Source organism: Bubalus kerabau, chromosome 1 (genome assembly GCF_029407905.1).
Source record: "Bubalus kerabau isolate K-KA32 ecotype Philippines breed swamp buffalo chromosome 1, PCC_UOA_SB_1v2, whole genome shotgun sequence".
In the NCBI taxonomy this organism is placed as follows: Eukaryota; Metazoa; Chordata; class Mammalia; order Artiodactyla; family Bovidae; genus Bubalus; species Bubalus kerabau.
Window position 1 is genome coordinate 186210342 of NC_073624.1, and position 21249 is coordinate 186231590.

Below are 21249 nucleotides of genomic sequence, written 5' to 3' on the forward strand. Positions count from 1 at the left end.
TAGATAAGATCTTGAGTATGGAGCTCTCGTGATGGGATTAATGCCCTAAAAAGAAGAGGAAAAGGGGCTTTCCTGATGGTCCAGTGGTTAAGAATCTGCCCTGCAATGCAGGGGATGCAGGTTCAATGCCTGGTCAGGGAGTTAATATCCCACGTGCCATGGAGCAAATGAGCCCTCACACCGCAACTACTGAGCATGTTTGCCACAACTACTGAGTCCATGCACCACAGGGAAGACTGAGTGCCACAATTAAGAACAACACAGCCAAATAAATACGATGCAACCGTGTGTAAAACAGAACTACATGTTATACTTTTGAAAAAAGAGGCAAAACACAAGAGCTCTCTCTCTCTCTGCCATGTGGGGACACAGCAAGAATGCAGCTCTGTACAAGGCAGGAAGAGAGCTCTCTCCAGAACCCTACCATGTTGATACTTAATCTTGGACCTCCAGCCTCCAAAACTGTGAGATAATAAATCTCTGTTGGTGAAGCCCCCACCCCCAGTCTATGGTACCTTGTTATGGCAGTCGGAGCTAATACACTGGATAAGAAAAGTCATCTCTCTGTGTCTCTGTTTCCTCATCTTTAAAATGAAAGCAATAATAGAACCCACCCAATTGAGTTGTTCAGAGGATTAAATAAGATGATGAGATCAAACCAGTCAATCTTAAAGGAAATCAACCCTCAATATTCATTGGAAGGACTGATGCTGAAACTGAAGCTCCAACACTTTGGCCGCCTGATGTGAAGGGCCACCTAATCAGAAAAGATCCTGATGCTGGGAAAGATTGAGCACATAAGAAGGGGACAACAGAGGACAAGATGGTTGGATGGCATCACTGACTCAATGGACATGAGTTTGGGCAAACTATGGGACATAGTGAAAAACAGGGAAGTCTGGCGTGCTCAAAGAGACAGACATGACTTAGTGACTGAACAACAATAAGTATCTTTAAATACTCAGAATGGAATCTGGGGCAGAGCAAATATTATAGATGTATTCTCTAGCTAACGTAAAAAATGCACTGCAAACATGTGGCGCTTTCTTTGTGGCAGGCAATGAGGAAAATCTTTTCAGGCATCCACTTCATGGAAGCTCACAGCAGCCCTATGAATTGCAAACTAGTATTCCCATTTTTCAGAGGAGAAAACTGTGGCTTCAAAACTGTGCAAAATCACATATCTTGTGAAAAGTACAACTGTGATTTAAATCCAGGTTCTGTCTGGCTCTGGTATCTTTACATGACAGCTTTCCCAGCTGCCTTGAGTCTCAGGGACTGGGAATTTGAGGATTAAGTTGATATCTGTCCTGCACAAGCCCACCCTGAGATGCTAGCGGTTGCAACCTGATTCAGAGGCAGAAGGGCATGGTGGTTGGGGTATGGAGTCACACTGGGAAGAGCTGAATCTTAACTCTCTTATTTCCTTTCTACTTGACCTTGGTGATTCCATCACAATGGACGCTGTTCCTCATCTGTAAGATGGGTATAAAATACCATTGTACCATCAGTTTGTTGGGAGGACTGAATGAACACGTTTGGAAGAGCTTAGTGTCTTGGCTTGTCCAGACCACTGCACCTACTGTTTACTCTTCCTGGAACACCCTTCCCCAGATACCCAGGATCTCACTCCTTCAGGTCTTATATCAAAAATCAACTTCTCAGCATGACCTCTCTGTACCACTCTATTAAAACTACATCACCCTCATGTATTCCCTATTCACCTTTCCTTGAACTATCCCTAACACACAAGATTTCCCTGCATGCATTTTGTTGTTACCTTCCTCTCTGCACATTTCATGATAAGTTCCAGGAGAACAAGTAATTTTTACCTGTGTTACTCACTGCTGTATCCTTCATCCCTAGAATAATGCTTGGCATATACTAGGTGCTCAAGAAGTATTTGTAGAATGAATACATGAATGAATGATTGATTATTGGCTTCAGCTCTACAGACAAGGGCTTTGGACTCAGCTGAGACCCACTTCAACTTCTTCCCCACCACTGCTGCCTTTGCAAACAGATTGGACTTGATTCTTCACTTACCTTCACTTACCCTTCACTTACCTTCACATGTCTCTCCTGGTCCCTGGAAATTCTTCTTTCCACTTCTGGATTCATATCCAGTGTTGCAGACACAAGAGTAGCTTCCAAGACTGTTGTGGCAAGTTGAATGCTCTGGGCAACTTCTGGGATTGGCACATTCATCCACATCTGGTGAGTAGAAATCAAAACCCATGTCAAAAAAGGAGAAGTGGTGAAGATGGGACACTACAAACAGGATATCATCTCCCCTTGACCCTCCCCAATATCCAGACTTTCCCCTTCTCCCTAACCTCACTTTAAGTTAGGCATGGCCATGAGAATACATTCTGGCCAATTGTATGCACACAAAAGGTGACAAATAGTTTCAAACCATACTGATCATAGATTGTAGAAATGGCTGTCATGTTCTACTCCTCCCTGTGTCCAACCTTGGCATGAGGCTTGTGCCATACAGTGTGACATTGCCACTCATCTCTCTAACATGTGGAGTTTGATTCTGCAGCCCTTCACTCTAGCTGGCTCTAGGACTTGCAGTAGCCAATAAATACAGCAGAAGCAACGTGGTGGCACTTCCAAACAGACCTCAGGAAACCTATTTCTGTTCATACTTTGGGTCCCTTGCCTCTGTCATATGAACAAATCCCAGGATAATAAGAAAAAAACAAAGTGAAAGAGACACAGATCATCCCAGATGAGCTGCAGATATATGAGCCAGTCCAGCCAAGATCAGCAAAGCTGACACACAGCTGACCACAAACACATGCACTAGCCCAGTGGAGACCTAAAGAACTAGCCAGAGCAGAGCCCAACCTAAACTTCCAACATGTGGAGTTAAGAAATAAACAAATGGTGGTTGTTTTAGCCACTAACTTCTGGGGTCATTTGTTACTCAGCAATAGCTAACTGCTACAAATAGATCAGAAGTGTCAGAGATGATTTCAAAATATCTCTAATTCCAAGCCAAGGGAATATGTTGAGGGCTTGATCACTCTATGCCTTGCTTATGGAATCACCCTCCCTTCAGATAATTAATAATGCTGCCTCAGACTCAGGAATTGAAACCCATATCTCTTGGTGACAGTATTCTGCTTGCAGTGTGCAGAATAGATTTGAGAAAGCAACACTAGAAAAATGGAGAGACTAGTGAGGAGGCCACTGTAATAATGATGGAACTTAAGCCAAGGATGGAAAAGAGTAGAGATTCAAGACATATTTAGCAGGTAGATTGCCCAAAACACAATGACTGATTTAATATGGAAGGGAAGGGAATATCAAGAATAACTCTCAGGTCTTCATTCAAATACCTTTCAGGAAAAAAATTCTGAATTTTGGATCTGAGCTTTCCCCAGGACAGAATTTATCTCAGTGCTAATGACACATGGGACCTTCTTGGTTATTCTTGGTTGTGGGGAGGCTGTGATGTGCATTGGAGGATGTTTAGCAGGATCTCTGGTCTCTACCCAGAGACTGACCAGTTGATTAACACAAACTACCCACCAACATCACCAGAACGGAAAACCAAAACTATCTCCAGATACTGTCACATCTCCGACCAGTGAGATGTAAATCAGGCTAGAGCTTGAGCCACGAAGTATTCTCAATACAGCCTGAGCCACAGCTTAACTCATAGTAGGCACTCAACAGGAGTTCAAATATGGCTTCTTCTACTTCAAAGCTGTGTATCCTTGGATTAATGACTTTACCTCTCTGAGCCTCAAGTGGATCATTAAGAACATAATCTTTACCTCATAGGAACATCAAGTAAAGTTCTCAATTAATTGAGTAGCTAAAAAAGAAGATCAAGTTCTCTATACTTTCACAGATGGAGTTTTTAGAGGTGAATCCAACAGCACAGCTGCAGCAGTTGCTTCCCAAAGAGTTGGTGCACTCAGAATGCTCTGGGCAGACCCCATGGGAGAGGCATTCATTAATGTCTGAGGAACAGTGGAGGAGAGTGAGCAGACTAAAGATTAGGTGTCTCAGTTTAGCACACCATGTACTCAACTCAATAGGAGTTGTCTACCAAAGACCCAAGCCTGAGAGTCTGAGCGTATTACCTGTGCAGGTAAAATGACCTGACTTTCCAGGGATCCAATTATTTCCAGTGGGAGAAGAGAAACCAGTCAAACAGCTGCACTCATACCTTCCTGGCAAGTTTCTGCAGCTTGAGTTAGGACCACAAGGTGGGGGCGTTTGAGAACATTCACCTATATCTGGAGAGAAAGAAAGACAGAGTTACAAATTTTCTTCATCTTGTGAAATAGTTTGTACTTTCCAAAGATAGTTGAAACAATGTCTTTCATTCCTAATGCCCTTATCAATGCCCTACTTTGATACACCTTCCATCAAGCAATGAGGTTTCTATTTCCTCCCCTTGAATCTGAGCATGAGTGTGACTGTGCTGGTGGAGACACCAGCTCATATAAAGACCGTGAACATCATCACCGTATCACACACTTCCACCTGGTTCTCGTGAGATGCCCATGCTTGACTCAGCTGCCATACTGTGAGGAAGCTCAACTAGCCATGAAAAAAGCAGCTCTCATGGAGAAGAACGTAGACCTCCAGCTTCCAACTCTGGCAGAGCTGCCAGCCAACAGCCAGCACCACCTTCACCTTGTGAGGGAGCCCCTTTCAAAGTGGATCCTCTAGCCCGCAGTTGGGCCAACACAACTGTCGCTGCATGGGAGAATGTCAGGCCATCATCAGCAAACTCAGCCCAAATACATGATGGTGTTTTGTTTGTTGTCTGATTCTCTCACCATGAAAAGAAGTTCCAGTAGAATAAATGTTTCTTCTGTGTTATCACAGTATCCTCCATCCCTAGAATAATGCTTGGCATATAGTAGGTGCTCAAGAAGGGTTTGTTGAATGAATGCATGAATGAATCCATTGCTATTGGCTTCAGCTTTGCATATGAGGGCTTTGAACTCAGCTAGACCCACCTCAACTTCTCCCCACCACTTCTGTCTTTGCAAACACATTGGCCTTGATTCCCCAGAAGACCCTTGCACATACCTTGACACATCTCTCCTGGCCCCTGGAAACTTTTCCTTCCACTTCTGGATTGAAAACCCGGGTTGCAGACACAAGAGTAGCTTCCAACACTGTTGTGGCAAGTCGAATGCTCTGGGCAACTTCTGGGATTGGCACATTCATCCACATCTGGTGAGTAGAAATGAAAGCCCGGGTCAAGGTAGAAGAAGCAGTGAGAACAGAACACTGCAAACAGGAGATTCATTCCGCATGTTCTCCAGCAGATGTCCCCCGCCCCACCCTGCACCCTGCAATATCCAGACTTTCTCATTCTTTCTAAGTTCCCTTGCAATTAGGCATGACATGACAATAAATTCTGGCCAATTGTATGCAAGCAAAAGGCGGGCATTTGTTTCAAACTGTAATGATTATAGATTGCAGAAATGGCTGTCATCCTTTACTCCTCCCTGTGTCTGCACCTTGGGATGAGGTTTGTGCTACACAATGTGACTTTGCTGCTCCTCTCTTTAAGATATGGAGTTTGCTTCACCAGTCCTTGACTCTAGCTGGCTCTATGACTTGCACTGTCCAATTGAAATGGCAGAAGCAATGTGGTGCCACTTCCAAACTCAGACTTCAAGAAACCTATTTGCTTCTGCTCATTCATTGGGCCCCTTGCCTCTGCCATTTGAACAAACCTCAGGCTAATAAGAAAAAGACAAAGGGAAAGAGAGAAGGATCATCCCAGATGAGTCCCAGATATGTGAGACAGCCCAGCCAAGATTGGCAAAGCTGACACACAGCTAACCACAAACCCATGAACAAGCCCAGTGGTGGCCAGAACTGAGCAGCAGAGTCTAACCTAAGGTGCCATGGAATCAAGATGTTAAAAATTGTGGTTGTTTTAGCCACTAACTTTTGGGGTGATTTGTTACTCAGCAATAGCTAACTGCTTCAAATAGATCATAAATGTCAGAGATGACTTCAAATATCTCTAACTTCAAGGTGACGTATCAAAGAACCATCCTCACTATAAATAAATAATAGTGTTGTGCAGACTCAGGAAAATGGAGCCCTTAACTCCTGGTGAGAGTATTACATACTGGCTGCAGTGTAAATGATAGAGCTGAGGGAGCAACATTAGAAACAGTGAGAAGACTGCTGCAATCATGTTGGAACCTAAACCAAGGTTGGAAAAGAGTGGAGAGATTCAAGACACATTTAGCAGGTAGATTGCCCAATGACATGATAACTCATTTAATATGGAAAGGGGGCAAGGATCAAGAATAACTCTCAGGTCTTCATTCAAATACCTTTTAGGGAAAAGTTCTAACATTTGGGTCTGAGATCTCCCTGGGAAGGAGTGTCTCTATCTCAGTACTATTTACATTTGGGATCAATCATTCTTGCTTGAGGGAAGGTTATTCTGTGCATTGGAGGATGTTTAGCAGGATCTCTGGTCTCTACCCACCAGTTGCCAGTTACACAAACCAACCCACAGCCACCACCAGTTTGGACAAAAGTGTCTCCAGACATTGTCAATATCACCCCCGGCCCCAGCAGGGCATAAATCAGGCTAGGGACTGAGTCCTCCAGTACTCTCAAATACTGCTTGACCCACTGCTTAACTCATAGTACACCCTCAACAAGAGTTCAAACCCATGTTTTTCCACATACTAGCTGTGTATCCTTAACCTAGTAACTTTACTTTTATGGGCCTTATTTGGATCATTACTAAAATAGAGATCAAAATCTCTAGCTCATAGGATCATCAAATAAACTTCTTAATTAATTAAGTAGCTAAAAGAAATCAGGTTCTCTGTACCTTCACAGGTGGAGTTTCCAGAGGTGAATCCAACTTTGCAGCTGCAACGGTAGCTTCCCAAAGAGTTGGTGCACTCAGAATGCTCAGGGCAGACCCCATGGGAGAGGCATTCATTAATATCTGAGGAGGAGTGGAGGAGAGTGAGCAGACCAAAGATTAGGTGTCCAAGTTTAGCACACTATGTACTCAACTCAATAGGAGTAGTCTCCACTCCAGCACTCTTGCCTGGAAAATCCCATGGACGGAGGAGCCTGGAGGGCTGCAGTCCATGGGGTCGCTAAGAGTCGGATATGACTGAGCGACTTCACTTTCATTTTTCACTTTCATGCATTGGAGAAGGAAATGGCAACCCACTCCAGTGTTCTTGCCTGGAGAATCCCAGGGACAGGGGAGCCTGGTGGGCTGCCGTCTATGGGGTCGCACAGAGTCGGACACGACTGAAGCGACTTAGCAGCAGTAGCAGCAGCACAAAAGACACAAGCCTGAGAATCTGAGTTCATTACCTGTACAGGTGAAATGACCTGGCTTTCCAGAGATCCAGCTATTTCCCGTGGGAGAAGAGAAACCAGTCAAACAGCTGCACTCATACCTTCCTGGCAGGTTTCTGCACCTTGAGTTAGGACCACAAGGTGGGGGCTTTTGAGAACATTCGTCTATATCTAGAGAGAAAGAGAGACAAAGTTACACATTTGCTTCAAATACAGGTAGGATCTTCCAAAGATGGTTGAAACAGTGTCTTTTACTCCATATGCCCTTCATTCAATGTCTCTTCATGGGTACTTCTTCCATCGAGCAGGGTCTATATTTCCTCTTTTTGAATCTGAGAATGTTCATGACTATGCAGTGGTGACACTAGATCATAAAAGTATTGTGCTAAGTCATAAAAACATCACACACTTTCACCTTGTTCTTTTGGAATGCTCATGCTTGACTCAGCCACCATACTCTGAGGAAGCTCAAAGAGCCATGATAAAACAGCTCATGTGGAGAGGAACTAAGACCTCCAGCCCACAGCTTCACTCAGCACCAGCTTCACCTTGTGAGTGAGCCCCCTTTAAAGTGGATCTTCTAGCCCCTAGATGAACCAGTTCAACTGATACTTTGTGGAACAAAGTCAAGTCATCCTCACCAAAGTCAGCCCAAATACCATATGCATGCATGTATGTTGCTTATCATCTGTTTTTCCCCACCCTCAACAAGAAGTTTCAAGAGAACAAATATTTGTGCCTGTGTCACTCACTGCAGTATCCTCCATCTCTCGAATAGTGCTTTACTATATTGCAGGTGCTCAAGAAGTGTTTGTTGGATGGATGCATGAATGGATGTATTGGCTTCAGTTCTGTAGACAAGACTTTGAAGTCAGTTGAAACCTACCTCAACTTCTACTCTTCCTCCAGCACTGCTGTCTTTCCAAACACATTGGACTTAATTCCCCAGAAGACCCCTGCATCTACCTTGACATGTCTCCCCTGGTCCCTGGAAACTCTTCTTTCCACTTCTGGAGATATATCCTGGGTTGCAGGCACAAGAGTAGCTTCCAAGACTGTTGTGGCAAGTTGAATGCTCTGGGCAACTTCTGGGATTGGCACATTCATCCACATCTGGTGTGTAGAAATGAAAACCCAGATCAAAGCAGAGGAAGAAGCAAGGACAGGCGACTGAAAACAGGAGATTCACTCCACCTGTTCGCCACCTGATGCTCCCAAATACTCAGACTTTCCCCTTCTCCAAAACTTCCCTTGCAGTTAGGCATGACGTGAGAAAAATTCTGGCCAATTGTATGCACACAAAAGGGTAGTAAATAGTTTCAAGCCATAATGATTATTGATTGCAGAAATGGCTGTCATCCTTTACTCCTCCCTGTGTCCATACCTTGGGATGAGGTTCGTGCTACACAATGTGACCTTGCCACTCTTCTGTTTAAGATGTGGGGTTTGGATCACCACCTCTTCACTCTATCTGATTCTGTGACTTGCTTTCAACGAATAAGTACAGCTGAAGTAAAATGGTGCCAGTTCGAAACTTAGACCTCAAGAAGCCTATTTGTTTCTGCTTATGCATTGGGCCCCTTCTCTCTACCATATGAGCAAACCCCAGGCTAATAACGAAAAAGGCAAAGTAGAAGAGAGATGGGTCATCCCAGATGAGTCCCAGATATGTGAGACAGCCCAGCCAAGATCAGCAAAGCTGACACACAACTGACCACAAACACAGGAACAAGCCCAGTGGAGACTTAAAGAACTGACCAGCAGAGCCCAACTCAAAGTGCCAGCACATGGTCAGAGGACAAATAAGTGGTGTTTGTTTTAGCTACTAACATATGGGATGATTTATTACTCTGCAATAGCTAACTGCTACAAATAGACCAGAAGCATCAGAGATGACTTCAAATATCTCCAATCAAAATCAGGGAGAAAATCATAATCTCTACCCCACAGCATCATCAAATGAAGTTCTTAATTAATTTAATAGGTAAAGAAGATCAGCTTCTCTACACATTCCCTGACTGAGGATGTTAGAGCTGAATTCTACTTCGCAGCTGCAATGGTAGCTTAACAGTTGGTGCACTCAGAAGGCTCGGGAAGACCCCACTGGAAAGGCATTCATTAACCTCTGCGGAGCAGTGAAGAAGAGTGAGCAGATAAAGATTAGGTGTCTAAGGTAAGAACACATATGTGCTCATGTGTGCTAAGTCACTTCAGTCATGTCTAAATCTTTGTGACCCTATGGGCTGTAAACCACCGGGCTACTCTGTCCATGGGATTCTCCAGGCAAGAATACTGGAGTGGGTTGCCAAGCCCTTCTCAAGGGGATCTTCCTGACCGAGGGATCAAGCCTATGTCTTCTGCATTTGTAGGCAGGTTCCTTAGCACCTGGGAAACCCCCAAGAAACTTATGCACCCAACACTATCGGAGCTGTCCACAAAAGACCCATGCCTGAGAGCCTGAGCACATTACCTGTACAGGGGAAATGACCTGGTTTTCCAGGGATCCAATTATTTCCCGAGACAGAGTTACAAATTGTCTTCATCTTGTGAAATAGTTTGTATTTTCCAAAGATAGTTGAAACAATGTCTTTCATTCCTAATGCCCTTAATTCAATGTCCTTTCTTCGATACTCCTTCCATCAAGCAATGAGGTTTCTATTTCCTCCCCTTGAATCTGAGCATGCGTGTCACTGTGCTGGTGGAGACACCAGCTCATATAAAGACCATGAACATCATCACCGTATCACACACTTCTATCTGGTTCTCTTGAGATGCCCATGCTTGACTCAGCTGCCATACTGTGAGGAAGCTCAACTAGCCATGAAAAAAGCAGCTCTCATGGAGAAGAACGTAGACCTCCAGCTTCCAACTCTGGCAGAGCTGCCAGCCAACAGCCAGCACCACCTTCACCTTGTGAGGGAGCCCCTTTCAAAGTGGATCCTCTAGCCCGCAGTTGGGCCAACACAACTGTCACTGCATGGGAGAATGTCAGGCCATCATCAGCAAACTCAGCCCAAATACATGATGGTGTTTTGTTTGTTGTCTGATTCTCTCACCATGAAAAGAAGTTCCAGTAGAATAAATGCTTTTTTCTGTGTTATCACAGTATCCTCCATCCCTAGAATAATGCTTGGCATATAGTAGGTGCTCGAGAGGTGTTTGTTGAAGGAAAGCATGAATGAATCCATTGCTATTGGCTTCAGCTTTGCATAGGAGGGCTTTGAACTCAGCTAAGACCCACCTCAACTTCTCCCCACCACTTCTGTCTTTGCAAACACATTGGTCTTGACTCCCCAGAAGACCCTTGCACATACCTTGACACATCTCTCCTGGTCCCTGGAAACTTTTCCTTCCACTTCTGGATTGAAAACCCGGGTTGCAGACACAAGAGTAGTTTCCAAGACTGTTGTGGCAAGTCGAATGCTCTGGGCAACTTCTGGGATTGGCACATTCATCCACATCTGGTGAGTAGAAATGAAAGCCCAGGTCAAGGTAGAAGAAGCAGTGAGAACAGAACACTGCAAACAGGAGATTCATTCCACCTGTTCTCCACCAGATGTACCCCCGCACCCCACAATATCCTGACTTTCTCTTTCTTTCTAAGTTTCCTTGCAATTAGGCATGAATGAGAATACATTCTGGCCAATTGTATGCAAGCAAAAGGCAGACAGTCGTTTAAAACTGTAATGATTATAGATTGCAGAAATGGTTGTGTTCCTTTACTCCTCCCTGTGTCTGCACCTTGGGATTAGGTTTGTGCTACACACGGCGACCTTGTCACTCCTCTCTTTAAGATGTGGAGTTTGGTTCACCAGTCCTTGACTCTAGCTGGTGCTATGACTTGCATTGTCCAATTGAAATGGCAGAAGCATGTGGTGCCACTTTCAAACTTAGACCTCAGAAACCTATTTGCTTCTGCTCATTCATTGGGCCCCTTGCCTCTGCCATTTGAACAAACCTCAGGCTAATAAGAAAAAGACAAAGGGAAAGAGAGATGGATCATCCCAGATGAGTCCCAGGTATGTGAGACAGCCCAGCCATGATTGGCAAAGCTGACACACAGCTGACCACACACACAGGAACAAGCTCAGTGGAGACCAGAGGAGTATTGTGCTAAGTCATAAAAACATCACACACTTTCACCTTGTTCTTTTGGAATGCTCATGCTTGACTCAGCCACCATACTCTGAGGAAACTCAAAGAGCCATGATAAAACAGCTCATGTGGAGAAGAACTAAGACCTCCAGCCCACAGCTTCACTCAGCACCAGCTTCACCTTTTGAGTTAGCCCCCTTTAAGGTGGATCTTCTAGCCCCCAGTTGAACCAGCTCAACTGGCACTTTGTGGAACAAAGTCAAGTCATCCTCACCAAAGTCAGCCCAAATACAGATGCATGCACGTATGTTGTTTATCATGTTTTTTCCCATCCTCAACAAAAAGTTTCAGGAGGACAAGCATTTTTGCCTGTGTTACTCACTACAGTATCCTCTATCCCTCAAATAGTGCTTTTCTATATAGCAGGTGCTCAAGAAGTGTTTGTTGGATGGATGCATGAATGGGTGAATTGGCTCCAGTTCTGCAGACAAGACTTTGAACTCAGCTGAGACCTACCTCAACTTCTAACTCTTCCTCCAGTACTGCTGTCTTTCCAAACAGATGGGCTTGATTCCCCCAGAAGACCCCTGCACCTACCTTGACATGTCTCCCCTGGTCCCTGGAAACTCTTCTTTCCACTTCTGGAGATATATCCTGGGTTGCAGGCACAAGAGTAGCTTCCAAGACTGTTGTGGCAAGTCGAATGCTCTGGGCAACTTCTGGGACTCGCACATTCATCCACATCTGGTGAGTAGAAATGAAAAGCCGCATCAAGGCAGAGGAAGAAGCCAGGACAGGGGACTGAAAACAGGAGATTCACTCCAAGTGTTCGCCACCTGATGCTCCCAAATACTCAGACTTTCCCCTTCTCCAAAACTTTCCTTGCAGTTAGACATGACCTGAGAAAAATTCTTGCCAACTGTATGCACACACAAAGGGGTGGAAAATAGTTTCAAGCCATAATGATCATTGATTGCAGAAATGGCTGTCATCCTTTACTCCTCCCTGTGTCCACACCTTGGGATGAGGTTCGTGCTACACAATGCAACCTTGCCACTCTTCTCTTTAAGATATGGGGTTTGGTTCACCACCTCTTCACTCTACCTGGTTCTGTGACTTGCTTTAAACCAAGAAGTACAGCTGAAGTAAAGTGGTGCCAGTTCCAAACTTAGACCTCAAGAAGACTATTTTTTTCTGCTTATGCATTGGGCCCCTTCCCTCTACCATATGAACCAACCTCAGGCTAATAACGAAAAACACAGAGTAGAAGAGAGATGGGTCATCCCAGATGAGTCCCAGATATGTGAGACAGCCCAGCCAAGATCAGCAAAGCTGACACACAACTGACCACAAACACAGGAACAAGCCCAGTGGAGACTTAAAGAACTGACCAGCAGAGCCCAACTCAAAGTGCCAACACATGGTCAGGAGATAAATAAGTGGTGTTTGTTTTAGCCACTAAAACAAATTAAACATCCCATCCTATGGGATGATTTATTACTCCGCAAGACCTAACTGCTAGAAGAGACCAGAAACATCAGAGATGACTTCAAATATCTCGAATCAAAATCAGGTAGAAAATCATAACCTCTACCTCATTGCATCATCAAAGAAGTTCTTAATTAATTGAATAGGTAAAAAGATCAGCTTCTCTGCACATTCCCTGACAGACGATGTTAGAGCTGAATTCTACTTGGCAGCTGCGATGGTAGCTTAACAGTTGCTGTACTCAGAATGGTCTGGGAAGACCCCACTGGAAAGGCATTCATTAACCTCTGAGGAGCAGTGGAGAAGAATGAGCGATAAAGATTAGGTGTCTAAGGTAAGAACACATATGGGTGCATGCATGCGAAGTCAATTCAGTCATGTCTGAATCTTTGTGACCCTATGGGCTGTAGCCCACAAGGCTACTCTATCCATGAGATTCTCCAGGCAAGAATACTGGAGTGGGTTGCCATGCCCTCCTCAAGGGGATCATCCTGACCGAGGGATCAAGCTGTGTCTCCTGCATTTGTAGGCAGGTTCTTTAGCACCTGGGAAACCCCCAAGAAACTTATGCACCCAACACATTTGGAGCTGTCCACAAAAGACCCATGCCTGAGAGCCTGAGCACATTACCTGTACAGGGGAAATGACCTGGCTTTCCAGGGATCCAATTATTTCCCGAGACAGAGTTACAAATTGTCTTCATCTTGTGAAATAGTTTGTATTTTCCAAAGATAGTTGAAACAATGTCTTTCATTCCTAATGCCCTTAATTCAATGTCCTTTCTTCGATACTCCTTCCATCAAGAAATGAGGTTTCTATTTCCTCCCCTTGAATCTGAGCATGCGTGTGACTGTGCTGGTGGAGACACCAGCTCATAAAAAGACCATGAACATCATCACCGTATCACACACTTCTATCTGGTTCTCTTGAGACGCCCATGCTTGACTCAGCTGCCATACTGTGAGGAAGCTCAACTAGCCATGAAAAAAGCAGCTCTCATGGAGAAGAACGTAGACCTCCAGCTTCCAGCTCTGGCAGAGCTGCCAGCCAACAGCCAGCACCACCTTCACCTTGTGAGGGAGCCCCTTTCAAAGTGGATCCTCTAGCCCGAAGTTGGGCCAACACAACTGTCGCTGCATGGGAGAATGTCAGGCCATCATCAGCAAACTCAGCCCAAATACATGATGGTGTTTTGTTTGTTGTCTGATTCTCTCACCATGAAAAGAAGTTCCAGTAGAATAAATGTTTCTTCTGTGTTATCACAGTATCCTCCATCCCTAGAATAATGCTTGGCATGTAGTAGGTGCTCAAGAAGTGTTTGTTGAAGGAAAGCATGAATGAATCCATTGCTATTGGCTCCAGCTTTGCATAGGAGGGCTTTGAACTCAGCTAAGACCCACCTCAACTTCTCCCCACCACTTCTGTCTTTGCAAACACATTGGCCTTAATTCCCCAGAAGACCCCTGCACATACCTTGACACATCTCTCCTGGCCCCTGGAAACTTTTCCTTCCACTTCTGGATTGAAAACCCGAGTTGCAGACACAAGAGTAGTTTCCAAGACTGTTGTGGCAAGTCGAATGCTCTGGGCAACTTCTGGGATTGGCACATTCATCCACATCTGGTGAGTAGAAATGAAAGCCCGGGTCAAGGTAGAAGAAGCAGTGAGAACAGAACACTGCAAACAGGAGATTCATTCCACCTGTTCTCCACCAGATGTACCCCCGCACCCCACAATATCCTGACTTTCTCTTTCTTTCTAAGTTTCCTTGCAATTAGGCATGAATGAGAATACATTCTGGCCAATTGTATGCAAGCAAAAGGCAGGCAGTCGTAAGACTGTAATGATTATAGATTGCAGAAATGGTTGTGTTCCTTTACTCCTCCCTGTGTCTGCACCTTGAGATTAGGTTTGTGCTACACACGGCGACCTTGCCACTCCTCTCTTTAAGATGTGGGGTTTGGTTCACCAGTCCTTGACTCAGCTGGTGCTATGATTTGCACTGTCCAATTGAAATGGCAGAAGCATGTGGTGCCACTTTCAAACTTAGACCTCAGAAGCCTATTTGCTTCTGCTCATTCATTGGGCCCCTTGCCTCTGCCATTTGAACAAACCTCGGGCTAATAAGAAAAAGACAAAGGGAAAGAGAGATGGATCATCCCAGATGAGTCCCAGATATGTGAGAGAGCCAGCCATGATTGGCAAGGCTGAAACACAGCTGACCACACACACAGGAACAAGCTCAGTGGAGACCAGAGGAGTATTGTGCTAAGTCATAAAAACATCATACACTTTCACCTTGTTCTTTTGGAATGCTCATGCTTGACTCAGCCACCATACTGGGAGGAAACTCGAAGAGCCATGTTAAAACAGCTCATGTGGAGAAGAACTAAGACCTCCAGCCCACAGCTTCATTCAGCACCAGCTTCACCTTGTGAGTGAGCCCCCTTTAAGGTGGATCTTCTAGCCCCCAGTTGAACCAGCTCAACTGGCACTTTGTGGAACAAAGTCAAGTCATCCTCACCAAAGTCAGCCCAAATACCATATGCATGCACGTATGTTGCTTATCATGTTTTGTCCCGCCCTCAACAAAAAGTTTCAGGAGAACAAATATTTTTGCCTGTGTTACTCACTGCAGTATCCTCTATCCCACGAATAGTGCATTTCTATATAGCAGGTGCTCAAGAAGTGTTTCTTGAATGAATGCATGAATTGGTGAGTTGGCTCAAGTTCTGCAGACAAGACTTTGAACTCAGCTGAGACCTACCTCAACTTCTAACTCTTCCTCCAATACTGCTTCTTTCCAAACAGATGGGCTTGATTCCCCCAGAAGACTCCCGCACCTACCTTGACATGTCTCCCCTGGTCCCTGGAAACTCTTCTTTCCACTTCTGGAGATATATCCTGGGTTGCAGGCACAAGAGTAGCTTCCAAGACTGTTGTGGCAAGTCGAATGCTCTGGGCAAATTCTGGGATTGGCACATTCATCCACATCTGGTGAGTAGAAATGAAAAGCCACATCAAGGCAGAGGAAGAAGCAAGGACAGGGGACAGAAAACAGAGATTCACTCCAAATGTTCGCCACCTGATGCTCCCAAATACCCAGACTTTCCCCTTCTCCAAAACTTCCCTTGCAGTTAGGCATGATGTGAGAATAAATTCTGGCCAACTGTATGCACACACAAAATGGTGGAAAATAGTTTCAAGCCATAATGATCATTGATTGCGGAAATGACTCTCATCTTTTACGCCTTCCTGTGTCCACACTTTCGGATGAGGTTCGTGCTACAAAATGCAACCTTGCCACTCTTCTCTTTAAGATGTGCGGTTTGGCTCACCACCTCTTCACTCTACCTGGTTCTGTGACTTGCTTTCAACCAAGAAGTACAGCTGAAGTAAAGTGGTGCCAGTTCCAAACTTAGACCTCAAGAAGACTATTTGTTTCTGCTTATGCATTGGGCCCCTCCCCTCTACCATACGAACCAACCTCAGGCTAATAACGAAAAAGACAAAGTAGAAGACAGATGGGTCATCCCAGATGAGTCCCAGATATGTGAGACAGCCCAGCCAAGATCAGCAAAGCTGACACACAACTGACCACAAACACAGGAACAAGCCCAGTGGAGACTTAAAGAACTGACCAGCAGAGCCCAACTCAAAGTGCCAGCACATGGTCAAGAGATAAATAGTGGTTATTGTTTTAGCCACTCACCTATGGGATGATTTATTACTCTGCAATAGCTAACTGCTACAAATAGGCCAGAAACATCAGAGATGACTTCAAATATCTCCAATCAAAATCAGGTAGAAAATCATAACCTCTACCTCATAGCATCATCAAAGAAGTCCTTAATTACTTGAAAAGGTAAAGAAGATCAGCTTCTCTACACATTCCCTGAATGAGGATGTTAGAGCTGAATTCTACTTGGCAGCTGCAATGGTAGCTTAACAGTTGGTGGACTCAGATGCTCTGGGAAGACCCCACTGGAAAGGCATTCATTGACCTCTGAGGAGCAGTGGAGAAGAGTGAGCAGATAAAGATTAGGTGTGTAAGGTAAGAACACATATGTGCACATGCATGCTAAGCCACTTCTGTCATGTCTGAATTTTTGTGACCCTATGGGCTGTAGCCCACCGGGCTACTCTGTCCATGGGATTCTCCAGGCAAGAATACTGGAGTGGGTTGCCATGCCCTCCTCAAGGGGATCTTCTGGACCCAGGGATCAAGCCTGTGTCTCCTGCATTGGTAGGCAGGTTCTTTAGCACCTGGGAAACCCCCAAGAAACTTATGCACCCAACACAATCGGAACTGTGCACAAAAGACCCATGCCTGAGAGCCTGAGCACATTACCTGTACAGGGGAAATGACCTGGCTTTCCAGGGATCCAATTATTTCCTGAGACAGAGTTACAAATTGTCCTCATCTTGTGAAATAGTTTGTACTTTCCAAAGATAGTTGAAACAATGTCTTTCATTCCTAATGCCCTTAATTCAATGTCCTTTCTTTGATACTCCTTCCATCAAGCAATGAGGTTTCTATTTCCTCCCCTTGAATCTGAGCATGCGTGTGACTGTGCTGGTGGAGACACCAGCTCATATAAAGACCGTGAACATCATCACCGTATCACACACTTCCACCTGGTTCTCGTGAGATGCCCATGCTTGACTCAGCTGCCATACTGTGAGGAAGCTCAACTAGCCATGAAAAAAGCAGCTCTCATGGAGAAGAACGTAGACCTCCAGCTTCCAGCTCTGGCAGAGCTGCCAGCCAACAGCCAGCACCACCTTCACCTTGTGAGGGAGCCCCTTTCAAAGTGGATCCTCTAGCCCGCAGTGGAGCCAACACAACTGTCACTGCATGGGAGAATGTCAAGCCATCATCAGCAACCTCAGCCCAAATACATGATGGTGTCTTGTTTCTTGTCTGATTCTCTCACCATGATAAGAAGTTCCAGTAGAATAAATGCTTTTTTCTGTGTTATCACAGTATCCTCCATCCCTAGAATAATGCTTGGCATGTAGTAGGTGCTCAAGAAGTGTTTGTTGAAGGAAAGCATGAATGAATCCATTGCTATTGGCTCCAGCTTTGCATATGAGGGCTTTGAACTCAGCTAAGACCCACCTCAACTTCTCCCCACCACTTCTGTCTTTTCAAACACATTGGCCTTAATTCCCCAGAAGACCCCTGCACATACCTTGACACATCTCTCCTGGTCCCTGAAAACTTTTCCTTCCACTTCTGGATTGAAAACCCGGGTTGCAGACACAAGAGTAGCTTCCAACACTGTTGTGGCAAGTCGAATGCTCTGGGCAACTTCTGGGATTGGCACATTCATCCACATCTGGTGAGTAGAAATGAAAGCCCGGGTCAAGGTAGAAGAAGCAGTGAGAACAGAACACTGCAAACAGGAGATTCATTCCACCTGTTCTCCACCAGATGTCCTCCCGCCCCCCAGAAGATCAAGACTTTCTCTTTCTTTCTAAGTTCCCTTGCATTTAGGCATGACATGAGAATAAATTCTGGCCAATAGTATGTGAGCAAAAGGCGGGCATTCATTTCAAACTGTAATGATTATAGATTGCAGAAATGGTTGTCATCCTTTACTCCTCCCTGTGTCCCCACCTTGGGATGAGGTTTGTGCTTCACAAAGCAACCTTGCCACTCCTCTCTTTAAGATGTGGAGTTTGGTTCACCAGTCCTCGACTCTAGCTGGCGCTATGACTTGCATTGTCCAATTGAAATGGCAGAAGCATGTGGTACCATTTTCAAACTTAGACCTCAGAAACCTATTTGCTTCTGCTCATACATTGGGCCCCTTGCCTCTGCCATTTGAACAAACCTCGGGCTAATAAGAAAAAGGGAAAGAGAGATGGATCATCCCAGATGAGTCCCAGATATGTGAGACAGCCCAGCAATGATTGGCAAAGCTGACACACAGCTGACCACACACACAGGAACAAGCCCAGTGGAGACCAGAAGAGTATTGTGCTAAGTCATAAAAACATCACACACTTTCACCTTGTTCTTTTGGAATGCTCATGCTTGACTCAGCCACCATACTCTGAGGAAACTCAAAGAGCCATGATAAAACAGCTCATGTGGAGAAGAACTAAGACCTCCAGCCCACAGCTTCATTCAGCACCAGCTTCACCTTGTGAGTGAGCCCCCTTTAAAGTGGATCTTCTAGCCCCCAGTTGAACCAGCTCAACTGGCACTTTGTGGAACAAAGTCAAGTCATCCTCAACAAAGTCAGCCCAAATACCATATGCATGCACGTATGTTGCTTATCATGTTTTGTCCCGCCCTCAACAAAAAGTTTCAGGAGAACAAATATTTTTGCCTGTGTTACTCACTGCAGTATCCTCTATCCCTCGAATAGTGCTTTTCTATATAGCAGGTGCTCAAGAAGTGTTTGTTGGATGGATGCATGAATGGATGAATTGGCTCCAGTTCTGCAGACAAGTCTTTGAACTCAACTGAGACCTACCTCAACTTCTAACTCTTCCTCCAATACTGCTGTCTTTCCAAACAGATGGACTTGATTCCACAGAAGACCCCTGCACCTACCTTGACATGTCTCCCCTGGTCCCTGGAAACTCTTCTTTCCACTTCTGGAGATATATCCTGGGTTGCAGGCACAAGAGTAGCTTCCAAGACTGTTGTGGCAAGTCGAATGCTCTGGGCAAATTCTGGGACTCGCACATTCATCCACATCTGGTGAGTAGAAATGAAAAGCCACATCAAGGCAGAGGAAGAAGCCAGGACAGGGGACTGAAAACAGGAGATTCGCTCCAAGTGTTCGCCACCTCATGCTCCCAAATACCCAGACTTTTCCCTTCTCCAAAACTTCCCTTGCAGTTAGGTGTGATGTGAGAAATATTCTGGCCAACTGTATGAACACACAAAACGGTGAAAATAGTTTCAAGCCATAATGATCATTGATTGCAGAAATGGCTGTCATCCTTTACTCCTCCCTGTGTCCACAATTTGGGATGAGGTTCGTGCTACACAATGCAACCTTTCCACTCTTCTCTTTAAGATATGGGGTTTGATTCACCACCTCTTCACTCTACCTGGTTCTGTGACTTGCTTTCAACCAAGAAGTACAGCTGAAGTAAAGTGGTGCCAGTTCCAAACCTAGACCTCAAGAAGCCTATTTGTTTGTGCTTATACACTGGGCTCGTTGCCTCTACCATATGAACAAACCCCAGGCTAATAACAAAAAAGACAAAGTAGAAGAGAGATGGGTCATCCCAGATGAGTCCCAGATATGTGAGACAGCCCAGTCAAGATCAGCAAAGCTAACACACAACTGACCACAAACACAGGAACAAGCCCAGTGGAGACTTAAAGAACTGACCAGCAGAGCCCAACTCAAAGTGCCAGCACATGGTCAGGAGACAAATAAATGGTTTTTGTTTTAGCCACTAACCTATGGGATGATTTATTACTCCCCAATAGCTAACTGCTACTAATAGACCAGAAGCATCCCCTGCTGCTAAGTCGCTTCAGTCGTGTCCGACTCTGTGCGACCCCATAGACGGCAGCACACCAGGCTCCCCAGTCCTTGGGATTCTCCAGACAAGAACATTGGAGTGGGTTGCCATTTCCTTCTCCAATACACGAAAGTGAAAAGGGAAAGTGAAGTCGCTCAGTCGTGTCCGACTCTTAGCGACCCCGTGGACTGCGGACCACCTTGCTCTTCCGTCCATGGGATTTGTCAGGCAGGAGTACTGGAGTGGGGTGCCATTGCCTTCTCCGAGAAGCATCAGAGATGACTTCAAATATCTCCATTCAAAATCAGGGAGAAAATCATAATCTCTACCTCATAGCATCATCAAAGAAGTTCTTAACTAATTGAATAGGTACAGAAGATCAGCTTCTCTACACATTTCCTGACTGAGGATGTTAGAGCTGAATTCTACTTGGCAGCTGCAATGGTAGCTTAATAGCTGGTGCACTCAGAATGCTCTGGGAAGACCCCACTGGAAAGGCATTCATTAACCTCTGCGGAGCAGTGGAGAGGAGTGAGCAGATAAAGATTAGGTGTCTAAGGTAAGAACACATATGTGCTCATGTGTGCTAAGTCACTTCAGTCATGTGTGAATCTTTGTGACCCTATGGGCTGTAGCCCACCGGGCTACTCTGTCCATGGGATTCTCCAGGCAAGAATACTGGAGTGGGTTGCCAAGCCCTCCTCAAGGGGATCTTCCTGACCCAGGGATTAAGCCTGTGTCTCCTGCATTGGTAGGCAGGTTCTTTAGCACCTGGGAAACCCCCAAGAAACTTATGCACCCAACACTATCGGAGCTGTCCACAAAAGACCCATG

The 21249-nt window shown here is 45.2% G+C and overlaps 1 protein-coding gene and 1 long non-coding RNA gene across 2 annotated transcripts in view; both read right to left on the reverse strand.

The window, feature by feature from the left end:
- The window catches only part of LOC129624620 (adhesion G protein-coupled receptor E1-like), a 77074-nt gene that overhangs the window by 33377 nt on the left and 22448 nt on the right, over window positions 1–21249 (reverse strand). The window contains exons 4-6 of the mRNA XM_055542801.1: window positions 7351–7506; window positions 6848–6967; window positions 5065–5211 (exon numbers count right to left, since the gene is read on the reverse strand). Of these exons, the coding sequence (XP_055398776.1) occupies window positions 5065–5211; window positions 6848–6967; window positions 7351–7506 (423 nt within the window). The remainder of the gene's footprint in view (window positions 1–5064; window positions 5212–6847; window positions 6968–7350; window positions 7507–21249) is intronic.
- LOC129626735 (uncharacterized) lies at window positions 12034–15861 on the reverse strand. Its single transcript, XR_008702166.1, has 3 exons — window positions 15766–15861; window positions 14392–14538; window positions 12034–12174 (listed from the first exon to the last, which is right to left on the reverse strand). It is a non-coding gene; the product is annotated as an uncharacterized LOC129626735 (long non-coding RNA).